The following is a 12,899-nucleotide window of genomic DNA, read 5'->3' on the forward strand; positions in this document are numbered from 1 at the left end:
AAGAAAAAAGTTTCAAAATGTACACTGGTGCTATAAATATAAATGCTACCTATGAAGAAATAAAGTAATCAAGCTTTTTTTCTTCAAGTTTTTTTGTTTGTTTAGCAATTTATTAGACGGCTGAACCAAAGATTGATTTTACTTCATCCCTCTACCGGACACCAGGTCTGATTTTAAGAAAAAACATTTCTGCCATGAACTGTGAGGAATGCCAAACCCTATGGATATACAGTGGTAGTTGTTCATCGGTGTTGAATGCAGCAGTCAAAAAATACACTCATCTTCCAGATAACCTCAGTGCACTTTAGGAAATCAAATATTACCTGGAAGCAATTTAGTACATATATTGGCTTTTAAAAATAAAATAAAAAATACAGCAGCATTAAACTTACTTACTCATGATACTGACATGATTAATACCATCTTAACACTCATTTCAGTCTTTCACATTATACCGTAATTACGCATAGTGGTAAATTGTTATAAAATAGTGACTTTGCTATTTGGTAGACAGGTTCTAATACTAATACCTGACTATTTTGTAGAAAACCATAGCTTTTGTTCAGTTTGAAATAAAACATTTACATTCTAAGTACAATGCAACACTGTAATAGTTTAGGAAAAAATATTCAATCAAGTAACGTTCATTCTGTGTTGACACGATGTAGAATAGCTTTAAAAAAGGAAAAAATGCCGTCAACTTTCATTACAAATGCAAACACACTGAGTACAACATTCATACCATTTTTTTCACCTTTGTTGCTGAACATACAGGCTAAAAAGCTACAATGGAAGAAAAATCTGTCAATTTAAGCTCGTTCATTTTTCTAAATCTGTTCCAGTCCACACAGTTTCAGCCCCTTCCTGCTCTATGTGTTTTCATTTATTTGGGACTCTCAAGAGCTGTGTATATGTATTATTCTCAGATACAGCACACATACAGTATTGTGTGTTCCTTTGGACTCTCCTAATAGGATGTTTGAACATCTCCCCTCAATTCATGAGCATTAATTTAGAGTATGGGCAGGGTCTGTATGAACTGCTAAACACTCATGCAAGTCCAACGAATCCACGTGGACAAACAGGGAAAGAAAATAAAACAGCAGCATAAGGAGAACGGGGAGGGAGGGAAGAAGATTGTGGTGGGGAACATGACCAAGTTTCTTCTTTCACCATATGGCTGCTCCACCAGTGATGTCAGAGGTCAGAGGATTTTTTTTTTTTTTTTTTAAAAATGCAGTAAACATTGCACATGTCTCAAGTCTTCAGTGCAAAAGCATGGTTCGAATGCTCTTTTTGATTGTTTGGCTGTGTGTTTGAATTGCATGCATTACGCAAGCCTTTTGTTGAACCAGGAGGAGACCAGGGACTCAGCTTTCTTCTTTTGTATGGAACAGAGGTGCAAAAGCAATGAAAAATTCCAAAAGAATATAGAACCGGGAATGTCCCAAAACACAAGACCAACCCCCCCCGCCCCCAACCTTCCCCCAATTTCCCAAGCTTCAGTTTAAGTAGGCAATGTTTACTTGTTTCAGTCTGCAGAATCCAAGGTATCATTGGAAGGGGGAGGGGGAGGTGCGTATCTCAGTCTGTAAGTGCCTAAAACAGGAAAGAGAACTACTAAGTCACTGCTCACAATTAAAATGGATTACAAAACCACTACAAGGTATCAAAATGGACATGCTCTTCAAAAGGCACTATCATCCTCCAGTCCTTTTAAAGTAGGTCCTTAAGATTTTATACTATTTTCTTTCATCTGCTTGCTAAAACTGTAAGTTTAAAAAAAGATATAGACCGTAGATACAGGACTTTACCTTTACCGGAAAAATGCAAGGAAAAGAAGACCCCCACCAAGGTTCGCCTTTCCTGTTCCGGTCTGACCAAACAAGTAAAGTCAGAATGGGCACAGGCCAAGAATCAAAAATAGTTTATGCTCTACGCAAACACTGCGTTTTCTCCATTATTCTGGATGGAGAGAGAAATGGCATGTAAGGCTGAAGCCATTCCTTTGATTTTTAGTTCCAATTGGTTTCTGCCTTTTTGCTGCAACTTGTCTGAAAAGTTAAAGCGTGTTTCATTCATGTATTGCATGATGGGGCACAGAAGGATGGCTGATTGTGCAAAGGGAAGCTTTAGAAGAGTTAAATTATCAAATGGCCAGTCTGTTGGTTTGTTTTTTTTAAATTCTCACAAGTCTTAAGAATCCAAGTTTGTATCATAGACAGTAATTGATATCTTTCACTTTTTGCCAATGAATTCTCTCCAAAAACACACTGAACAGGAATGGAAAAATTGAAACAACATGCAAGTCTCGTCATAATGCCAAAAACAAACCAGTGAAAAAAGAATGACAATTTAGGACTGATATAGTTTGACTTCCCAGCTCCAAATCATACCCATTTTCAACTTCACGCTGTGAACCCCGTTCCCTTGCACTGTTCTACAAAATTTTCAGGTATAGATAAGATACTTTGCAGTTTTAGAGCAGGTCACTAGTGCACAACCATTTACACAAAACATACACACGCACGCACACCTTTCTGCAAGACCAGAAACAGCACATTCAGAAAGGTAAAGAGAAACTGCTAAACTCAAAAGCAAGTCCGCTGGGAGTTATCATGATTACCTTGTTGACTGGCCTCCATGGATGACTGCTTACAGTCCTGCGCATAGTGTCCACTTACACCACAATTGTAACATGAAACGTTCCCATTCTTCTTGGGTCCCGACCCATTTGTGTTGGCAACTACGTTAGGTGCTGGATATACAGGATAGAACCTCCCAAATCCTGCCATCTGCTGCATACCATAGTTGGCTTGGCTCCCCATCACTGGGTCATGCATAAGCCCGTTTGCATATGGAGACTGAGGCAGGAAGAAAGGAAGTTGTGTTCCATTGCTTTGATGTGCTTGATTGAGGTAGCTGCCATTGCAAAGTGATGGCAGAGTGAAGAAAGATGGAACTCTGTAGACTTGTCCATGAAGTGGATTATGATAAAAATAGCTATTAATCTGAAGGCTTCCATTGGTCCCACAGCTACACCTACGTCCGCAAGAACCACAAGGACCAGATCCCAACTGCTGCGGAGGTAACATTGTCCCGTTAGTGTTATTATTTCCAACAGCGTTTATGTAGGATGTGCTGTCACTCTGTGCAGTGCTGTGTGTTAAAGCAGGGCTCGGGCTAGGGGCAGGGCCTGGCGTATGTGTAGGTATTGCAGGAGGAACAGTGGACTGGACCTGACCAACACCTAAGCCAGCTGACTGAGGCGGTGAGGAAGTCGCTACAGTGTTTAGCACGTTTGTATTCTGGTTGGGCAACACACTGGTAGCATGAGGACTGCCTGGCAAAGCGTATGAAGCTGGTGGAGGTGGCGGTGCTGCTGTGGAGAGACCAGCTGCTGGAAGAACTACCTTTAGATTGGTAGGCTGAGGGATTGCTCCTGGGTTTCCCTCAATGTGAGGCACCATTTGATTCAGTCCTACCACCTGGGATGCAGGTTTTGTGATGGGATCTGTAGTAGGAACTGGGGATCCTGGGAAACTACCTGGATTGTGGACTGGGATAAAGGCAGTATTTGGTGAACCAATACTTAAGTTTCCTGTCGGCTGCTGCGGTCCATTAACTGTGCAACTTTCCGATGATCCCTGTGGAGAGGGCATTTTCAATCTATGTATTGCCAAATGCAAAGCAGGGCTACCAGGCTGGACAGAATGTGGAAGGAAAGTGGATGGGACGGGCAATGGGGAAGCCATCAGCTCAAGGCGTTTCTCAGGTTCACCAGAGGTCACTGGGCCCATTCCACCAGGAGGTGAATTTGCAGACTCTCTCACTGGCGAGACAGCAACAGGCGTGGTAACAAGCATTCCCATTGTTTTACCATCTGCAGATATGGGTGGCGGGACAACTGCTTCAGGCTTTTGGGCAGCGCTGTGCATCACACAGTGTAAGGCAGGCATGAAGGAAATATGTTGAAATTTTGCATTCAAAGGATCTTCTGAAAGGCTTCCATTTTCATTATTCACTGAAGACATCTGAGCAGACGATTTGTTCATATTTGATGAACTGACAGCACTGTAGCCTGTAAACCTGGTTGTATTTTGATTCCCAGAGTCCTCAGAATTGCTGTCTGTATCTATGGAGACAAAAGCATTTGTCAGAGTCAGAAGAATGAATCTGCAACAATATAATCATGTCCTGGACTCATTTACCCATATAAAACTTCCTAAGTTTGATGATGCAAATGATAGTTATAACTTTGAGATTATTTTCATTCATGAAAATCAAGCTAGGTCAATCTCCATCACTTGCCTATATCAAACTGCCCAACTAGCTACTGTGTCTTTGACTTGTGTATATCTGCAAATGTGAAGAGTAGGACACAGACCAAATTAGGAATTTGCATCTACTTAGAAAGACATTAACACAGCTTACTCAAATTTGGAAGGAGTGGCAAATTAAACTGTCAATACAAAAAGAAGGACCTCTCAGACACGTAATTCAATATTAAATCGGTCTCTTTCATGCCAAAGTCTTTCCCATTACTGTACTGCTGAAATTTCTCAAGAGAGCCATGCCACTGAGGTCAGAAAATTACTACACGTATGCAGTAACCTAAAACTCAACGGTATTTAAACAGTCCTGCTATTTGCTAGAAGCCTTCAAACCGTCCAGTCATGAAACCCACAAAGCAAAATGTGTTCTGTGGCTAGCTCAGAAATAAAAGCAGCTAATAAAACTGAGAAACTAATTAAAATTAATACAAGAAAGAGATTAGTCTAGGAATAAAGATGTTCATGCACACTATCCATAAATACCACCTCTGTCTTTTTCATCTTCACTATCAAAGCTTTCCCTCCCATCATGTCGTGGACTAGAAGGAGAACTGTAACTTTCAGATGATGTTTCTCCACATGTGTCATGACCAGATCCAGCGTCCAAATTCAGATCTAAAAATAAAAATGCCAATTTTTATTTTTAATCTCAGTATATGGAAGTGAGGTTATTTTGGTTTGTTCACATCTCACGCTAGTTCAGATTTTTGTTTGTTCCTACGTAATTGCATCTGTCCCCTGCATTCCTAACATTCCCACTCCCAGCAGTCAGGACTGGTCCTGTCCCTAAATTTGCGATGACTGAATCCTTGGTGTTAAAGAAGGTGACACTGAAAATTGGTATTTATGCAGAGCAGTGAAAAGAAATGATCATCCTTAATAAATTTTGCGATGCTTATACCAAATTGCATTATAATAATAACTTCCTCTGAATGGTAGCAATCAAATGTTTCCTTTTAAAGAAATGCAATACTCCTTGGTCATACCAGCAAAGGCAGAAAGCTAACTCAGTGGGCAACATCAAAATAATACACCTTTTTACAATTAACTCTTCTGGAACAGGCTTTACGCAAACTGTATCAACAAAACCTGTTTAAAGCAAAAGAGGTGAACTAAAAAAGTGTAAAATTGTTTTCTAAGTTCTGAATGGGATCATGGAAAACTCATTTGCTGGAAACCAGCTTTCAGGGTGAGTTTAGATCCTATTAGTGAAGTCAAGTAGCTAGTATGCTCTGGCTTTCAAGTTCAGCCTCAGAGGTGAAGGAGCAAGACAGATGCACCCTCTCTCAGAACATATACCAGACACTAGCTTCAAGGAAACACCAATCCCCAAAACCTTGATTGGTAAGACTCCAGGACAAAAATTAGAACACTATTATTTATTTTATTAATTCTATTAAATTATTATTTTATTTATAAATTATTAAGTCATTTATTATTGCTATTGCAAGCATAACAGGTTGGGATAAGTCATCAAAAAGCTGCCTTAATGCTTCAACTCTTGAAATAATTTCCTGGATTAAACCTGTAACTGGTCAAATTATTTTAAACAAGTGTTTTGAATAGCTAATATAACCTGGAGCAGCAAGTGTCAACTTCACATCACTGAAAGGAAGAGTCTAAAGTGCTAGCCACAAAGTATCAAGTCTTCAAAGTTACAAGTGTAACTAACTGATGACTCAGAAAAGCTAAAAATAGGGAGGAAAAAATGGAAGAACACATGATGCAGTTAAGAGTTACTGACTCAAAATAGAGCATTTCAAACCAAGCCTGGATACATAAAGCTAGGCAGAGATTCAGATTGCAACATGGAATTTTTTCTTTAGACTGTATCTCAATAGGGTATCTCAAAAGACATTTTGATGTTTGTACACAAATGCACAGGTAGAAAGCTCATCTCTGAGCAGGACTTAATTGCTTCCAGCCTCTGTGGGTTGCAGTTTCTTCTTGGAGGGGCCCTGACTAGCCAACAGTATCAGACAGGCAGTTTCACATCTGTGGAGTGGTTAGTGAGTGGACAGAACCCTTGTGGCAAAGCATTCCCTATTTAATTTTGCACTACGTCACACAAAATTGCACCACCTCTTAAAGTTATCGTCAGTTCATAAAAGCTCAGTGCGTTTTGCCTGACAACAAGAACAGTAATCAATCAGAAACGTACACAGCAAACCTGTCCTGTAGAGTATGTTTTCTGCCTGTACAGCCCTCAGCTGTAACTTTCTAAAATTGTCCTGGTTTTGCTAAGTTTGTGAACTGTGAATTCATAAAGTTTTAGTCAAATACTGTTTGTAGAAGGTAACAAAAACTGCCCATAAAACACATGACAATAATTCAGAATGGGATCCGCCTGGAACTCTCAACAGTGAGAAGTGGTGAGAAGAAAGAATGAACGCTTAATCAAGACTGTACCCCAAGTGGAAGCAAGAGCAAGACAAGGCACTTTGTAAGAGTCCTTTTAACACTTATGCTGATTAGGTGGTATAGAAGGCGGCAAATTCTTTGTCAACTTTCTGTCATGAGAACTAAGTATCAGAGAGGCAAGGCTGCAACTGATACTGGGAGCTTAGAAAACATCAAGATGGCAAAGTCAATGGGTAACATAGCCCTTCAGAAATTTGTAATAAAGCTTGGAGACTCAATTTACTGAAGGAACACGAATATCATTTTGTCTTATAACTGACTGATGTACACAAGTCTTGGCCTAGACACTAGAGTTTGCTACATTACCCAAACTTGAAAACCCTGTTAGGGTAGCATACACAGTTCTGTGTTGTAGCTCAGTAGTCACTTGGTTTAGACACTACAGTTCATCAATGGTTCGCACCAGAGGGTTTTTATACAGGTTCCTCATGGCCCATTCCACAACAGCTGAAGAAATTAGTAAGCTGCAAAGAGAACACTAATGACGAGATGCTGGACCTCCACACACTCGGACTGCTAAATTTCATAAAGAAGAAGCCCAACATTAACTGTTTCTGTAACTACTACTCCACATAAGGAAACTTATGGAGACTTTACTAGTATTTTTCCAGTTATGCGTGGAAAGAGAGAAACCCTAAGCAACTGCATACAGAAGACTTGAGTCTAGCATGTTCTATACAGCAAGTCAAAGCACAGACTAGACAGCCAACATGATGACTTGCACCAAAACAGATTTCAGGCTTGTGATTTCCCCTTTACTGCAGAACAATGAATAACCCAGCAACACTGGAAATTCTATTTCTTACAAACAGCTTGGGAAAAAACATCTTACCTTTTGCTGTCCCTGTACGGATGTGCTGTGATGCTGCAACTCTAACTCCATTAGTCCTGTTATTCAACCGGCAGTCAGTTTTCTTTGCTTTCTCCCTGTGTAAATAATTTTCATGGGTTTTTTTCCAAATGCATGGGCACAAATAACCAACCGTGAATGAACATATAACGCCACTGTAAACAAAGGCAGTGACTCCAGGCCAGAATTGTATATTTAATAACTATAACAACAAATGTAGGTAATAAAAAAATAGGTAAAGGCTGTTAGTGCAATATACCAGGAACAAAACTGCAAGCAGTGTTACTAAACACTATGAATAAAGATCTAAAAAAGAAAACACACAAAAAAAGAAATAGTGCAGCTGATTCTAAAGTCGCCTTTGAAAGCTGATGTGTGTAATGCAGTGTACACCAGACTAGCATAAAAGCATCTGGCTACAGACTAACAAAATGACAGAAAGTCAACTTGGAAGTAGGCAGAGTATTAGATAATGGTGGAAACGTTTTCACTTCCTCACAGTGCAGGACTGGGTAGCCCACAGGAAGTTCTGAAGCCCTCTGATGTGCAAATTATCTTCAATAAAAGATTTCAGCAAGTTACCACCCACTGCGTAATGTTAAAGGTTGCTGTCAATCCTTATTTGATTTTCAGTGTTTTCTGGACAGCTTTACACCTTTTAACTTTCAAATAAACATAACATGAAAAAAGGCAATTCAGTATCGGTTAAGAACCTACTTCTGCTCCTTCATCTTTTTGCTAAATGACAACTGGTATTTTGAGAAATGAATGCATACAATTACATTCTATTTTTCAAGTTACTTCTTTTCAGAAGATAAAATAAGGATTTTTATGTAGACTGGCTTCACGCTATGCCAGCTCTTGTTCCACAACAGCAAAACAAAGCACCTAATTGATTGCAGACTCTGTGTACCAAGGTGAATGCATTACACTTTGTTTCTGGATTACTGGTTACATCGGAAACCTACTTTTCCAGCTGTGGCTTTCCTTTCTTCTTGTTTACTGTAGACAGACTTCGTTTTTCTGCTGTATGCTAGACAGAAAATACAAAGACGCCAGTCAAACAACAGAATTTGTATCACAAAAACCAACAAAAAAACCCCTTCTACACCGAGAGGTCTGCGAGTCCAAGACTAGTGTGCTCACAGGTGCTATAACCATACAAACAACTACTTGTACAGTGCATCCAGGCCTTTAGAATAATGCATCATCTTGCGTTTATGCCATTATCAGCAAAACACTCAGCAAATTACTACTTGCAAATATTCCAAAGATATCAATCAAATTATTGTTTGCATGCTGTCTTTCCTCTTGAGGATAAAAACAAATGTGTTTCATCACATACCCCCTTCAAAATGCTAATCACAAGGCCTAAGGGGCTACAGAATTTATTGATTTAAGTAGAATCATTTGATGGTTGGAGGGTAGGAAGTACATATGGCAAATTATTTTTACATAGTGACAAAGCAGGTACCCAGCCTTAAACTGGAGGTTGCTGCTAAACTAACTCTAGAATACAACCTAGAAGCACAGAAGAAAAAACATAGCATCTGCATAATTCTTTAAGTATACGATTACTAGCTGCTAGTAATATCTCAAATTTTACTCCTTTGCCAAATACATGAAAACTCAGAAATAATCTCTGTCCAAATATGCTGTATTTGGACATCCTTTAAATAGGATGTAGCTTTTCCTCTGCTTTAGTATATTAATTTTTTTTTTGCCTCAAGTTTGCAATAGTTCAAGCTTTGATGCAGTCTACCATTTCATCTTTAGAACCAAATCTCAGTTCATTACCCTGCTTTGTGAAATAAGGAAACTGTTTTTGTTTGGCTTGCTATTCCCCACATAATAATCAATAGCCAAATTCTGCATGTAGAATAAGAGTAATATTAAGTTCAAGGTTTTTCAGATGTAAGCAGTAAGCAACCTTCCTTCCCCCAATTTCAGTAGATTATTTTATTTATAAAGAATTATTCTTCTCAACTATACTCACACCAAAATTGACCACTGAAGAGACACAAGTCTCACAAAAATTGTATATCCGTCTAGCTATTAAGTACTAATCTTTGTTGAAAGAAGTTAAGTTACTTAGATAATGCAGGTAAGATAGAAAGAATATGTTTAACCTGTTGTCCCTACTGTAGCATTAATATGGTTTAGTTTTTAATACAGCTTCTAGTTTATTCCTTGCAATAACATAGAAATTCCCCAGGCGTTCTGAAATTCTCTCTGATGACAATATGTTACAGTAACAGGGAAGTGTCTGATCAGAAATGAACATTAGACTTTTCTGATTACTTATATCCTACTGGGAAATTTTATTTACAAATTCATAAACAAAATATGCAACTTTATGAGACAGTAGTAAGTAATTATGAGGGTTTTTCTAATCAAGATAAGTCAGTAGCAACTTGAACGTCAACACTTATTTGTATGATTTTAGCAGGGCTCTTCATCTTTTAAAGCTAAATCTAATCATGTGTAGTGGACAGTCTTCTCAAATGTCTCAGAATATTGCTTTAAAGAAAAAACAGCAACACACCTGGTCAAGTAGGTTTGTACAGTGCTCTGGGTGCTGCTGGACAATACAGCTTTTTCTTCTCCAGTCCATTACCCCATTTTGCTCAGAGTGCTGTATGTTAAGGCTATCCAGTGAAGAACATTTTGCACTGCTAGTGCTGCTGAAAGGAAGAAACAGAAGTTATGCCAACGTGAACAAACTTGCAGGCTTTTCCTACCAACACACACATTTTTGCATCGTGTTGGGAAACCGCAGTATTTTGCTTTCAGAAAACCCTAGAAATGCTCAAGAGATTTAAAAGATGTAAATTACAGGAGTTCTTGTGCTCTAAAGTTATACTAATGATCTGAACATAATTGGAGTTCCTTTTTCCATTTGTCTACTATAATTTGATGCAAAATTCAGAACAACAGAATTTGTAGAAAACAGTACTTGAGAGAAGAGTTTCCATGGATATTTCTGCATGTTTGCTTTTTTCATACCAGACGTGGGGAAATTTTCCAGATAGAAATGTATTCTGGATTAATCTTCTTTCTTCCTTATCGTTAATAACAAAGCTGGAATTACTTTGTAATCCCTATTTCAGAATTCATGAGACACTTAAGAAAAGGAACGCATGGCTACTTACAGATCATACTGCAGCTGTGTTTATTTGAATTTCAAAATAGTTATCTCGCTTTGCATTTTTAGCTTCAGGATTGCTAGTTTTGAGTAGTGCTGGGAAAGGGAGTTGCACATGGCATTTACTTTGGACCTTATAATGCCTTCCACAGAAGCTTCTCTTAACAGCAGCCGATCAGAAGCAATATTTAACTAGGTCTGAGAGCACTGGTCAACAAAGACTGCTGGAAAAACAGTCAGGGTTCTGACAGAGTCAGTAGGGCACATGGACCTATAAGCTTTTCATCTATTGTACAAAACCACGCCCTACTACTGACTGGATGCACCCCCCCTCCAAAAAAAAAAAAAAAAAAAAAAAAAAAAAGGAGTTAACACTTTTAAATTCTTTTCAAAATACTTATGCTGATAATTGAAAGTGCCTTTTAATTCAGGGCTGTTGGCAAGCTGCTTCATGAAGGTTACTGCAATATGAAATGTTACTCAGTCCCCATGATGGCAGAAATCTAGCTCACTCCAAAGCATAAGACATGCCGAAGTTCCAGTAGCTACTTACCAAATACCTCTCGAAATTAAGTGCTCAAACTACTTAAAAGATGTACAACAGAATGTTAAAAAAAACCTTTAAGAAAATGGTGAGAACCCAAGAAGGTCCCAAAATACAGGCATGAGCCCATGACTGCAGAGATATAAGCAAGTTCACTTTAGAAACTTTTGCCGAATGGAGTTAAGTGAATCCGCTGCCAAATTTACTGTCTTTTCATGTAAGCTGTGATACTACTAAATTTTTTATTTCGTATGTCCGACCTTATTCCTACCAGTAAATTTTTGGACCTTTTCAAGAGTAAGACTGCCATACTGAATAAAAACAAAAGGTAGACAGATGTAATGTACAAATTTTCCTAAAACATACCAATGCTATTTGAGATGAACTGCTCTTGACTCTAGACAGTTTTATACATATGTAAAAGAGAAAAGTTTTATTCAGTGCCATTTCTTTAGAACCCAAAATAACAGGCACAGATTTTAAGAAGACAGATACATAACACGAACAGGAGAGGACTAACAGACCTCTAGCAGTCAAGTAGTAAACACATTTTCCCCTCTTAAACAAACAGAAAATAATAGCTAGTAAAAGGAGTTTCTACCAAGGAAGTTCGTGGAAAGGCCTGTCCCTGTCTTTCCTACCTGGAAGACAGATCCTAAACTACAGCCAGCTTTAGTATACTTTATTATACAATGAATAAGAAAAAGACAAATTTTTTATTAGTAACTATATGCTGGTAAGTTTGGATCCCACTCTTACAACTTCATAGTAGGCTGTATATCCACTGGTATAATCAGATTTTGTCAAGATGACATTCTCTTCTTGAAGAAATGTAAGTTGAGAGTAAGTAGGAAGGTTAAAAAACAAAACAGAAACAAACCACTAAGTTGTTCACTTGCTAATTTCACAAGAATCTTGTCTGTGAAAGATCTGTGAACCTTAACCAACATTGTTTTGTGCTATGTTTATATTCTAATTCCAGGTAATTTTCCCACCCTGAGATAAATAAGTTTTACAGATAAAACAACACAGAACAGAACTGTAAACCACAATAAAATTTGTATCCATTTTTTCTCTTAATATAGTTGAAGTATTGCACAACTATGTGCAAACATATCCAAAGTTTCTGGTCAAAATACATTAATGGGTGAATTCACATTACATACTTCATATATCTGAAAGCATATATAAACTACTTTAATATGGTTAAGAAGTGCTTCCACTTACAATGGACGTAAACCAGCAAGGTATACATGCTTTTGCTACTAAGCAAGGGAAAGAATGGACTACCTTCTCCTATAAGGTCATCTTTGAAGCTACTGAAGAAAAGCTTAAAATCAACAGCACCGGAAATTTGTTACTCAGCTTATAAACACAAATCGAAATATAAATGCAAGTAGTGAAAATTCACAAAATTTGGGGGAGAGTTCCAAATGACCTAGACCTACAGATACAGAAATAGGATCTTTTGAAATATTTTTCTAATACAGATTAAGAAAATAACACCCCCCCCCAAACAACAAAAAATAAGACAAGAACACCCCACCCCAACCAAACAAAAACCCCACAAACAAGCTTTAATCTAGAAGGAAACACATACTCTCA

At 38.2% G+C, this 12,899-nt stretch overlaps 1 protein-coding gene across 4 annotated transcripts in view; it reads right to left on the reverse strand.

The window, feature by feature from the left end:
* Window positions 1–1,232: 1,232 nt before the first annotated feature.
* ZCCHC2 (zinc finger CCHC-type containing 2) overlaps window positions 1,233–12,899 on the reverse strand; it is a 53,389-nt gene continuing 41,722 nt past the window's right edge. For 2 of the 4 annotated variants that reach the window (XM_009279209.1, XM_019472048.1), the window contains 6 exons: window positions 10,151–10,286; window positions 8,574–8,638; window positions 7,588–7,682; window positions 4,821–4,949; window positions 2,627–4,135; window positions 1,233–1,599 (listed from right to left, as the gene is read on the reverse strand). In XM_009279209.1, coding sequence (XP_009277484.1) covers window positions 1,532–1,599; window positions 2,627–4,135; window positions 4,821–4,949; window positions 7,588–7,682; window positions 8,574–8,638; window positions 10,151–10,286 — 2,002 coding nt within the window. In that variant the 3' untranslated portion in view covers window positions 1,233–1,531. Of the gene's footprint in view, window positions 1,600–2,626; window positions 4,136–4,820; window positions 4,950–7,587; window positions 7,683–8,573; window positions 8,639–10,150; window positions 10,290–12,899 lie in introns of all 4 variants that reach the window. The other 2 variants (XM_009279208.1, XM_009279207.1) reach the window with 1 other exon arrangement.

The sequence above is a fragment of the Aptenodytes forsteri genome, unplaced genomic scaffold, assembly GCF_000699145.1.
Source record: "Aptenodytes forsteri isolate BGI_AS27 unplaced genomic scaffold, ASM69914v1 Scaffold81, whole genome shotgun sequence".
NCBI classification, from domain to species: domain Eukaryota; kingdom Metazoa; phylum Chordata; class Aves; order Sphenisciformes; family Spheniscidae; genus Aptenodytes; species Aptenodytes forsteri.